Raw genomic sequence first — 13,345 nt, 5'->3', positions numbered from 1 at the left:
TACCATTCGCAACAACATGGATGGAGCTAGAGGGTATTATGCTCAGTGAAATAAGCCAGGCGGAGAAAGACAAGTACCAAATGATTTCACTCATATGTGGAGTATAAGAACAAAAGAAAACTGAAGGAACAAAACAGCAGCAGAAGCACAGAACCCAAGAATAGACTAACAGTTACCAAAGGGAAAGGGACTGGGGAGGATGGGTGGGAAGGGAGGGATAAGGGTGGGAAAAAAGAAAGGGGGCATACGATTAACATGTATGTTGGGGGGGTATGGGGAGGGCTGTGTAACACAGAGAAGACAAGTAGTGATTTTACAGCATCTTACTATGTTGATGGACAGTGACTGTGAATGGGTATGTGGGGGGGACTTGGTGAAGGGGGCAACCTAGTAAACATAATGTCCTTCATGTAATTGTAGATTAATGATACCAAAATAAAATAAAAAATAAATGATACACATACATATGGCAAAGTACTTTCCTTTGTTATTTTTTTATACACTAAGAGTGAGCTTAAGTAGAAAGGTGATCAAGATATGGGGAAAAATATCAAGTCTCCCAATACTTTCAGAAAACAGTCATAAGTTGGGAGAGCCTTGTATAAAAAATCCATTGAGACATATCAATGTCTGTAATATGAAAACATGAAGCACTGCTGAAGTTGCATTACAAATCCAAGCATTTTCACTACATGAAGGGAGACAGGAAATTTTTTATTAATTACTAATAGAGTAGAGAAAAAGAAATAATACTGGTAGAATTTAGTCATGAGAAGGTGCCTAACTACCTTTAGCCTTTTAAAATTTTTAGAAAATAGGGCATTAAACTATTTCATTGACTTATGTATTACATGGTAATTTGTAATTAGTGATCATTAAATATTGGAAGAACATTAAAAATAACTAAAGTACATAATAGGAGTGGGAAGAATAAACATGTGGCAATATAGCCTACATCCTAAAATTCTGAGAGGACTTTGCTCTTGGACCATGTCATTGGTAGGTTTCAACCAGACTGTCATCCTCCTCCTAGGGGCAGCTTACAGCTTAATGGTATTAATAACCACACTGGGATCAACTTTACAAACCAACCTACTTATTGCAAACTGTCAAGTGGCAATAAATACCATCCTGTAATAAATTTTCTCCACCTATTTAATAATAAAAATGTTCCCAAAACTTCAAGTAAATAGGAATCTTAAATGTTCAACTCATCTAATCTCACTTTCTATTTCTCTAAATGTTATCAACTAAAAAGAATGATTCCAATTGCCATTGGGCAAAATTTCCTAACTTGTAACCAAAAAAAAAAGCAAGGTTATGAATCTATGTAATAAATATCTTCTAAGAAAGATAAGAAACAGAAGAGAGCTAGCTAAAGTTGCTGTCCTAGCAAGAACAAATACCCAATATTAGAGTTAGAAGCACCCTGAGAAATTATTCAGATCCTCCCTTTTATGTAAGAAAGCTAAGCATGACAAAAATATGCCCAACAAGTTGAGAATAGTCTTCAAATTTATGGAGCAGATATAGGCAAAATGAGATCAACATTAGAACCAAAATTTATTCTTGATCATCCAAATTAAATGTAATAACAAATGTAAATACTTACATTAAGAAGTAACTCGTCTTTTGTTTTAAGAGGAAAATTCTTATTTTCCTTCTCAACTTGTAAATCATCTTCTCCATCTGACAGCACTGGAGGAAGTGACATACGAGATGAAGAGGAAGATGATGAGGAAGATGATGAGGAAGAAGAGGAACTTGAACTCTCTGAATCTGTTTCACTGTAGGAAAGGAAAAATTGAAAACAGTATAGGATTATTATATTGATACAGTTACATATAACTGCACCATGATATAACAGTAAAATGATTCAACAAGGGAATATCTACTTTACTACATTTCTGTTGCTGGTATACTCAAAAGCTAGCATTTCAAACTTGACTATGTTAGATGAAAGTGGTCTTCAAAACACTGATAAAGTTTTCAAAATCCCTGCCATGATTCAAGCCCTCTTATTACATATTACAAGTCTCACACATCACAAACAGCTCTCTTAAACATGTGACAAATCACTAACAAATTAGTCAACAATGATCAAATCACTTAATTATCAATAAAGTTTCTCAATTTTCACACAACTTGGAAACCTCAAAGTTATCAACCTTGCTGACCACTCTTCCTGAAAATTCCTTTAGCCCTTGAATTTCACAGCAATTCTTACTAGTAACCCTTCACTTAGTTTATATTGTATTTGCTGGCTACCCTGCTTCAACTCCTTTTATGTGCTGTTTCTAAGCGTTCTATCTCCCTCTCTCTCTACTCCTCTCTATTTCCTCCTCCCTCTCTCTCTACTCTTTCCATGGATAACCTCATCTACTCCAATTTTTCAATCATCACCCATGAAGACATAACTCCTAAATCTTCAGCCTTGATAACTCTAAGCTCTAATCCTCATCTCTGGTAGCATACTGGCCCACCTGTGTATGAATAACCTACACTTAGCTCATAAGAGCAACAAGAGGAAAAAAAAGGGCATTCTCTCTTACTGAACCTGCTTCTCTCCTTGAGCTTCTATTTTACTCACTGCTTATTCTTCAGTCCAGTCACTATAAGTAGAAACCTTGGAATCATTTTGACCTTTTCCATTTTCATAGTCAATGATCAAATCCTACCTTCAGATTGGGAAATATCACTCCTACTCCACTTCTGCAGCCCATTTCTGCTTCTACTATAACCCTATCTGTGGGTCCTATTATCACCACTTTTTCTATGATAATCATATAACTGATGTCAATACTAGTCCCCTCATACAACAATCACCCCTTATTCCTACTACTGTTACCTCTCAAGACCTTCCTTCCTAATGAGTTCACTCTCTTGCTTTAAAAAAAGAAAGAAATTCATAACTGGCCATTAGATATGAGGGAATTTTAACTTTGTTATGTGTAATAATAGTACTGTTATTATGTACGAGAACGTCCTCTTACAAAATGCATGCTGAAATGTTTAGGGATAAAATGTCATGTCATCTGTAAATGACTTTAAAATGGCTCAAAAATGTATGTATGTAAAACTAGAAGTTCTGAAATGTTAGTAACTATTAAATCAAGATGATTGCTATATGGTTTGTACTATGCTTTCCATTTTTTACTAGAAGACATTAAAACAGAGAAAAGCTTAAAATGTTCCTCCATAAACCTACACTGTGTACTACATAAGGGATAAAGGCCATGCTCCTTAACATGACAATGCAGAGCGCTTTGCAATCAGGTCCCCTGAAACCTTCACAATCCCACCTCCTACCACTTCTCACACAGAGACCCTGTATCTAGTGTGGAAGCTTGTACAACTTTCCAAACCCCCTTGTACCTTCAATGCCACATGCCACCGTTTGTGCTATTTCCTTTAACTAGAATGTCCTTAGTTCAGAGAAATTCCATTCCTCTTCAGATGCTCAACTCAAATATTACCTTCTCTATGCCACCCCATTACCATGAGGAGAATGACTTGCTTCCTTCCGTATCTCCCACAGCATTTTTTCAAACTGCCTACTAGAGCCTGCCCCATACTAAATCATATTTCACAGAAAAACATGTCTTTCCAGATGGATTATAAAGTATTTGAAAGTAAAACTTGTACGTGAATGTTTCTTCTGACAAGTATTGTCTTCCTCCTGTTACAAGGGGAAACTGGAAAAGGCGAGTTTCTCTACTTGGGATCAGTATCCTTTCCCATTCACAGTAAATTCCTTCTTACTCTTACAGTATTATGAATTAATCTCTCTCTCTCCCAAATCTTTCCCATCAGCATACCACCATTCTGTTTAACCCCTCTCCAGCTATGCCCTCAATTCTCCCCTTAAAATTTCTTAAAAGAGTTGTTACCACATGCTGTTTCTATTCCTTTATTTCCAATTTAGTTTTTACCCCAAACTGGCTTACATCACCACCACTACTTTATACGGTCACCAACAATCTTCATGTTGCCAAGTGCAGTGGACAACACCCATCGTAACTTTTGACATGATTCCCCACTCACTTCCTCAAAACACTTTCATTTATTGGCATCTACTGTGCTAGCGCTGTTTTCCACTCTGATGTAATTTCTGTCTTCCTGGCTTTAAATTTGACCTTCACTTGAGATTTAAGATGGCAGCGTGAGAGGTGAGACAGAGAACTCCTCCTAAAACCACATATAATATGAAAATACAATTAATACAACTAATCCTGAAAGAGGAACAACTAATCGCTTCCTAACAGCGAAAGGGCTGCTGAAGAAGGCTGCGCCAGATTGCCTACACCTGGAGAAAAGGACAGAGCTCACCGAACAGGATAACGTACCAAAGCTGTGACCCAGCGGGATCCAAGCCCTTCACCCACCTCAGCTAACCAAAGGGAGAAAGAGAAATGGACTGGGGAGGGACAGGAGGCATGGGACTGCTGAACACCTAGCCTTGGAGATCTGCTCTGGGAGCACGAACCTACATTGCATGGTGCTCTGGTGATTAGTGTGGGATTGGAAAGCTAAGAGAGGTGGAATTCCTGGAGAGACAGAGATTCCAGCTGCTTGTGGAAAACAGAGATCCATATCCGGCTGCTCTGGGTAGGCAGTCTGAGAGACTTCCTAACAGTGAAAGGGCTGCTAAAGGGGCAAGGATTGCACAGAGCTTACTGCTCAGGAGAAAGGACAGAAAGAAAAAATAGTCCAGGTGCACTCTGCCTAGCATGTTGGGAACTTTCATGATCTTCAGGCACTCCATCCCCCTGGATGGCTATACATCTCCAAGACCCTCCACCATGATATGCAGCCTGCTGCACCTTCCTCCCAGCCAGCCAGTATCTGGCTCACAAAGCGGCCACCCCTGCCTTGCCATCCAGCCAGAGGGAAGCCCCACCTACAGTAGCTACAAGGCAAAGCATAAAGGCTTACACCTGTATGTTCAGCCCACTGGATGTGGCAGTGGAGACAGGCATAGCAGCCAGGAAGCAGGAAACAGCTCTTTCCTCCCCCAAGGAACCAGCACCCCTCCTCTGCCACCCCCAATATCGCTACAATGGCTTAGAAGCCCCAGAGACTAGAGCTTCTGGGCACTAGAGGACACCACATACAAACATGAAACGTCAAAGGAAACCGGTTCAGACCAAAATTCCACAAACACCAGAAAAAGGGTCAAGTGAAACTGAACTAATCAATCTTCCTGAAACAGATTTAAAAATGAAAATCATAAACATGCTCCTGGAGGTACAAAAAATATTCAAAAACTCAGAAACAAATTTAGGATGGAGATGATCCAATCGTTAAGGAACACAATGGAGCATTTTAAAAGCAAATTAGAAAAGGTGGAGGAGACAATAAAATGAAATAGAAATTAGAGAAGAGGCATACAAAGAAGCTGAGACATAAGAGAGAAAAAAGGATCTCTAGGAATGAAAGAATATTGAGAGAACTGTATGACCAATCCAAATGGAACAATATTTGTATTATAGGGGTATCAGAAGAAAAAGAGAGAGAAAAAGGGATAGAAAGTGTCTACGAGGAAGTAACTGCTGAAATTTCCTCAATCTGGCAAAGGAGATAGTCTCTCAGGGAAAGGAGGCGCACAGATCTCCCAACACAAGGGACCCAAGGAAGACAACACCAAGACATATAATAATTAAAATGGCAAAGATCAATGATAAGGACAGACTATTAAAAGCAGCCAGAGAGAGAAATAAGATCACATACAAAGGAAAACCCATCAGCCTATCATCAGACTTCTCAGCAGAAACCTTACAGGCCAGAAGGGAGTGGCAGGATATATATAATGCAATGAACAGAAGGGCCTTGAACCAAGAATACTCTGTCTGGCAAGATTATCATTTAAATTTGAAGGAGGGATTAAACAATTTCCAGATAAGCAAAAGCTGAGAGATTTTACCTCCCACAAATGATCTCTACAGTGTATTTTGGAGGGACTGCTGAGGATGGAAGTGTTCCTAAGACTAAATAGCTGTTACCAGAGGTGATAAACTACAGTAAAGAAAGTAGAACAATAATTACTAGGCAAATGCAAAATTAAATCAACTTCCCTCAAAGTTAGTCAAGAGATAGACAAAGAGTACAGGATATGATACCTAATATATAAAGAATGGAGGAGGAAGAAAAAGGAGGAGAAAAAAAGGCTTTAGATTGTGTTTGCAATAGCATACTAAAGGAGTTAAGTTAGACTCTTAGATAGTATGGTAGATAACCTTGAACCTTTGGAAACCTTGAATCTGAAGCCTGCAATGGCAATTAGTATATACCTACTGATAATAACCGTAATCAGTTATTCAAAAACTCAGAAACAAATTTAGGATGGAGATGATCCAATCGTTAAGGAACACAATGGAGCATTTTAAAAGCAAATTAGAAAAGGTGGAGGAGACAATAAAATGAAATAGAAATTAGAGAAGAGGCATACAAAGAAGCTGAGACATCAATGCATCAATCAAAAGACACAGAGTCACTGAATGGATAAAAAAGCAAGACCCAACTATATGCTGTGTACAAGAGACTCACTTAAAACCCAAAGACATACATAGGCTAAAAGTGAAGGGACAGAAAAAGATAGTGCATGCAACTAATAGGGAGAGAAAAGCAGTACTTCTATCAGACAAAATAGACTTCAAAACAAAGTAAGTTACAAGAGACAAAGGACATTATATAATGATAAAGGGGTCAATCCAACAAAAGGATATGACCATTATAAATATCTATTCACCCAACACAGGAGCACCTACATATATGAAACAAATACTAAGAGAATTAAAAGAGGAAATAGGATGTAATGCATTAATTCTAGGAGACTTCAACACTCTACTCACTCCAAATGACAGATCAACCAGACAGAAAATAAGTAAGGAGACAGAGGCACTTAACAACACATTAGAACAGATGGACCTAACAGACATCTACAGAACTCTCCACCCAAACACGCAGGATACACATTCTTATCAAGTGCACATGGAACATTTTCAAGAACAGATCATATACTAGGCCACAAAAAGAGCCGCAGTAAATTAAAAAAGATTGAAATTGTACCAACCAGCTTCTCAGACCACAAAGATATGAAACTAGAATTTGCAAAAAGAAAACTAAAAATCCCACAAACATATGGAGGCTTAACGACATGCTCCTAAATAACCAATGGATCAATAACCAAATTAAAACAGAGATTAAGCAATATATGGAGACAAATGACAACAATAATTCAACACTGCAAAATCTGTGGGATGGAGTGAAGGCCATGCTAAGAGGGAAGTATATTGCAATACACACGTACCTCAAGAAAGAAGAACAATCCCATATGAACAGTCTAAACTTACAATTAAAAAACTAGAAAACAAAGAACAAATGAGGCCCAAAATCAGTAGAAGGAGGGACATAATAGAGATTAGAGCAGAAATAAATAAAATTGAGAAAAATAAAACAATAGAATGATTCAATGAAAGCAGGAGCTGGTTTTCTTTGAGAAAATAAACAAAATAGATAAACCCCTAGACAGACTTACCAAGAAAAAAAGAGGGTCTATACACATAAACAGAATCAGACATGAGAAAGGAAACATCACTACAGACACCACAGAAATACAAATAATTATTAGAGCAGACAATGAAAAATTATATGCTAACAAAATGGATAACCTAGAAGAAATGGACTTTCCAGAAAAATACAACCTTCCAAGACTGACCCAGGAACAGAAAATGTGAACAGACCAATTACTAGCAATGAAATTGAACTGGTAATCAAAAAACTACCTAAGAACAAAACTCCTGGAGCAGACAGCTTCAACGCTGAATTTTATCAAACATTTAGTGAAGACCTCACACCCATTCTCACAGTTTTCCAAAAAGTAGAAGAGGAGGGAATACTTCCAAACTCATTCAATGAGGCCAGCATCACTCTAATACCAAAACTGGGCAAAAATACCACAGGAAAAGAAAATTGCAGAACAATATCTCTGATGAACATGGATGCAAAAATACTCAATAAAATATTAGCATACCAAATTCAAAAATACATCAAAAAGATCATCCATCATGATCAAGTAGGATTTATTCCAGGGATGCAAGGATGGTACAACATTCGAAAATCCATCAACATCATCCATCATATAAACAAAAAGAAAGACAAAAACCACATGATCATCTCCATAGATGCTGAAAAAGCATTTGACAAAATTCAACATCCATTCATGATAAAAACTCTCAACAAAATGGGTATAGAGGGCAAGTACCTCAACATAATAAAGATCATATACAAAAACCCACAGCCTAATATAATAAAGATCATGATACAAAAACATCATACTTAACAGCGAGAAGCTGAAAGCCTTTCCTTTAAGATTGGGAACAAGACAAGGATGTCCACTCTCTCCACCTTTATTCAACATAGTTCTGGTGGTCCTCGCCATGGGATCAGACAACACAAAGAAATAAAAGGTATCCAGATGGGTAAAGAAGAAGTTAAACTGTCACTGTTGCAGATAACATGATACTGTACATAAAAAACCTAAAGAATCCACTCCGAAACTACTAGAACTGATATCAGAATTCAGCAAAGTTGCAGGATACAAAATTAATACACAGAAATCTGCTGCATTCCTATACACTACTGATGAACCAGCAGAAAGAGAAATCAGGGAAAACAATTCCATTCACAATTGCATCAAAAAGAATAAAACACCTAGGACTAAACCTATCCACGGAAGGGTAAAACCTACAATCTGAAAACTACAAGACACTCATGAGAAAAATTAAAGATGATACCAATAAATGGAAACACATCCTGTGCTCATGGATAGGAAGTATTAATATTGTCAAAATGGCCATCCTGCCTAAAGCAATCTACAGATTCAATGAAATCCCTATCAAAATACCAACAGCATTCTTCAACAAACTAGAGCAAATAGTTTTAAAATTTATATGGAACCACAAAAGACCCTGAATAGCCAAAGCAATCCTCAGAAGGAAGAATAAAGCAGGGAGGATTATGCTCCCCAACTTCAAGCTCTACTACAAAGCCACAGTAATCAAGACAATTTGGTACTGGCACAAGAACAGATTCATAGACCAATAGAAGAGACTAGAGAGCTCAGATATAAACCCAAGCATATATGGTCAATTCATATACAATCAAGGAGGCATGGACATACAATGATGAAAATGACAGCCTCTTCAACAACTGGTGCTGGCAAAACTGGACAGCCACATGCAAGAGAATGAAATTGGATTATTGTCTATCCCCATACACAAAAGTAAACTCGAAATGGATCAATTACATGAAACCATAAAACTCTTAGAAGACAATATAAGCAAAAATCTCCTGAATATAAACATGAGCAACTTTATCTTGAACGCATCTCCTTGAGCAAGGGTAACAAAAGCAAAAATGAACATGTGAGACTACATCAAATTAAAAACCTTCTGTATGGCAAAGGACACCATCAACAGAACAAAAAGGCATCCTACATTATGGGAGAATATATTTGTGAATGACATATCCACCAAGGGGTTAACATCCAAAATACATGAAGAACTCACATGCCTCAACAACCAAAAAACAAATAACGCGATCACATAATGGGCAGAACATATGAACAGACACTTCTCCAAAGAAGAAATTTAGATGGCCAATAGGCACAGGAAAGATGCTCCACATCACTATCAGGGAAATGCAAATAAAAACCTCAATGAGATATCACCTCACAGCAGTTAGGATGGCCAATATAGAAAAGACTAAGAACAACAATTGCTGGTGAGGATGCGGAGAAAAGGGAACTCTCCTACACTGCTGGTTGGAATGTTAGCTAGTTCAACCATTGTGGAAAGCAATATGGAGTTTCCTCAAAAAACTAACAATAGAAATACCATTTGACCCGGGAATTCCACTCCTAGGAATTTACCCCAAGAATATAATTTCTCAGATTGAAAGAGACATATGCACCCCTATGCTTATTGCAGCACTATTTACAATAGCCAGAAATGGAAGCAACCTAAGTGCCCATCAGCAGATAAATGGGTAAAGATGTGGTACATATACACAATAGAGTACTATTCAGCCATAAGAAACAAACAAATCCTACCACTTGCAACATGAATGGAGCTGGAGGATATTATGTTCAGTGAAATAAGTGAGGCTGAGAAAGACATTTGTGGAGTATAACAAGGAAGCAAAACTGAAGGAACAGAGTCACAGACTCCAAGCCCGGACTAGCAGTTACCAAAGGGGAGGGGTGGGTGAGGACAGGTGGGGAGGGAGGGAGAAGGGGATTGAGGGGCTCACATGGTGTAGGGGAGATATGGGGAATACAGTGTAGCAAAGAGAAGGCAAACAGTGACTCTGTGGCATCTTACTACACTGATGGGCAGTGACTGCAATGCGGTATGGTGGGGGACACGATAATATGGGTGAATGTAGTAACCGTATGTTTTTTTTATGTGAAACTTTCATACGAGTGTATATCAATAACACCTTAATAAAAAAAATTTTTTGGACCTTCACTAAAAGAAACTAAGAAGATGTAACACCCAAATGCACTGTTTGAATCTTGCTTGAATTCTAATTCAAAAGAATCAACGGTTAAAAATACAACCTTGAGGCAACTGGAGAAATGTGAATACAGACTGGATTTAAGTGGTATTTAGGAATTAGGGTTAATTTTATTGTTTGATAATGACTGGGTCGTTACGTAGAGAAGTATTTTATCAGAAATATATTTAAAGAATATGCAGGTAACGGGTCTTGCTAAGACTTTCTTTAAAACTCTTAGGTTAAAAATGTTAGAAATACTAAACAAGATTCGCTAAACACTGGAAACTCTTAAATTTGGTGATGAGTATATGTGCATTCACTATATCATCTTCTACTCTTTACAAGTTCGAAGATATCCATAATAAAAGTTAAAGTAAGTTGTATCTGTAATTTGATGATGCTCAAATTTACATCTCCAGGCTAAACTCTAAACTCTTTATTCAACTGGTTTCATGGCTTCTCCAATGAGCTGTCAGAGAAATCCAAACTGACTGTCCAAATTAAACATTTGTATTGGTCTCCAGCCCCCATCCCAGATAAGCTACTCTCCACCTCAGTGATACTCTCCCAGTTGATGCCTCTTTGTCTACCCTATTGCCCCATCTATTAGCAAATTTCATTAGAGTAACTTTAAAATACTTAATATAAACAGTTATGGTCACATCATGGCCATATAGAACATCTTTCCACCTGTTCCACTCTTCCTCCTCCTCTGCTTTCACTCTTGAACCCAGTTCAATTCCTTCCGTACAGAGGAAAGCTTATGAGTGTTAACCTGAGCATGCTATTTCTTTGCTTAAATTCAATAGCTTCTTCAGCACTTAGAATTAAAACTTTAACATGGCTACAGGGTCCTACAGTGTTGGCTCTTAATATTTTCTCAATGCCTTGCTTGTTCCCCACTGGTAATTTTTACCACATCTAATTTATTTGTATGTTTAGTTTAGTGGGTTTTTTAAAATACATCTTACTAGAATGAAGGGCAGGGATTGTATTTATTTTGTTCACCTGTTCAGCTTCCCACAGAATACACTCAAATACTTGTGTAGACAATATTCAGTATAGTTCAGTAACATCTTATATGCTTAAGTCCTCTCCCAACACAGGGGTTTCATATTTAATACACAAAAAGGATTAGCTCTTATATAAACTATATAATCATAGAATAAACTTAACAACCATTTTCCACTTACTCCAGGAACACGTGCTCCCCACGAGAATTCTACGAATTAATAAAATTGTCAGAACCCAACAAATAAAATCCTGTTACTAATTCTCAGTTCACTTGGTTCAAAACACAAGAGCACACGCTAAACTTAATTATACATATATGCACACACAGACACACACCTCTCATACAAAACTCAAGTCATAATCACAAAGAAAACACGCCACACTGAGTAGCTAATGGAAAAAACCCAATACCCTCACGTTTTCTATACTCTAACCAAAAACGGCACCATCTATACATAGGACCTCTCAGACTACTATACTTAGGGAAGAAGAGATGTGACTACTAAACTCAGATTCACAACTCCATCTGTCGTGAACCGCGAGGCACGGGCGGTGCGAGCGAGCTGCGTGTCACCGCGTGCGCAGCGCGCTCCAGCCGCCTCTCCCCTCCCGGCCCCAGGCCCACGAGCCCTCTCCCCGCGGCTCCAGGACCGGCAGGCGCCCGACCTGTCCGAGTCCGAGTCCGAGCCCGACGTCTCCAGCGAGTATGGGGTTCGCGCCGGCTCCGCGGCGCCCGGGCCGGCAACGCAGCTCCCGCCGGATGGCGGCTCCGGCCTGGCCCGCGGCTCAGGGACCCCGCCGTCAGCGGCGCTCGGCCGGACGTGTAGCGGCCGTTCCCCGGCAGGCTGGGGCCCCGCGACCTGCCCAGTGTCCGGCCGCGCCTCCTCCGACGGCGGCCGCTGCCGCGGCCCTGGGGCGGCTGCGGAGCTCTCAGCACGCGCCTCCTCCCCCTGGCCACCCCCACAGCCGGCGCCATTGAATTTCAGAGTTTCCAGCTGAGCGGCGGCGGCCTCCACGACTTCCATGGCGTCTCACAGGAGACCCAGACAGGCTTCCGGCTCCGTCGGGAAGAGACAAAAACAGTATCTGCAGCGGAGGTAACACCGCAACGGCCCGACCGCCCGCGTTTCTCCGGTAACTGCACGCGATCCGCCCGGAGACACGCCCCTCGCCGTTCACCAGCGGCACTTCCGGGAGAGTGTCTTACGTAACGTGACGCGCTACGCTCGCTTGGGGCGGGGCGAAGTCGCAGAACCTTTGGAAACCAGACTTGGCGCGGCCCTAACCCCGCCGTTTCACAGCCTCATCCGAATTTCCTCTCACACTGCAAAGCCCAGTGGCTGGACTTGCCTGTCCCTGGATCTGGGCTAGGCCTACTCGAAGCAGAAACGTGAGCCAGGAATTCTTGAACAGACACTCTCGTAAACTTCGCTAAGGTTAAATGAAGTTAAATCGATTGATAGATAGTAAGTATGTTGACATTCATCGCGAAGAAATTACAACGATTTCATTTTTTTTCTCCAAAGCGCTCTCAAAAGAGCAGTAATGGGGTTCTGAATGTTACAGCTTTTGATATTATAATAAGGTGTTATCTATGTTGTGGTTGACACTGCTTCAGGATGGGCTGAGACCAAAATATACCACCTTAGCTGGGGAGGCATTACTCTAGAGAGTAAGGAAGGCAAGCAAAATGTTCTAGGATTGATGTAGAAATCAAAATTCTAGATTTCCTACTAGAACTTAAGTTTGATGCATCAGTCCCTCCAGTTAT

The 13,345-nt window shown here is 39.7% G+C and overlaps 1 protein-coding gene across 1 annotated transcript in view; it reads right to left on the bottom strand.

Annotated features, from left to right (window-relative positions):
• NAF1 (nuclear assembly factor 1 ribonucleoprotein) overlaps window positions 1–12,748 on the bottom strand; it is a 60,677-nt gene extending 47,929 nt beyond the window's left edge. The window contains exons 1-2 of the mRNA XM_037016461.2: window positions 12,241–12,748; window positions 1,613–1,787 (exon numbers count right to left, since the gene is read on the bottom strand). Coding sequence (XP_036872356.2) covers window positions 1,613–1,787; window positions 12,241–12,599 — 534 coding nt within the window. The 5' untranslated portion in view covers window positions 12,600–12,748. The remainder of the gene's footprint in view (window positions 1–1,612; window positions 1,788–12,240) is intronic.
• Window positions 12,749–13,345: the final 597 nt, after the last annotated feature.

Source organism: Manis javanica, chromosome 3 (genome assembly GCF_040802235.1).
Source record: "Manis javanica isolate MJ-LG chromosome 3, MJ_LKY, whole genome shotgun sequence".
Classification (NCBI taxonomy): Eukaryota; Metazoa; Chordata; class Mammalia; order Pholidota; family Manidae; genus Manis; species Manis javanica.
This window is presented reverse-complemented; position numbering and strand designations above follow the sequence as displayed.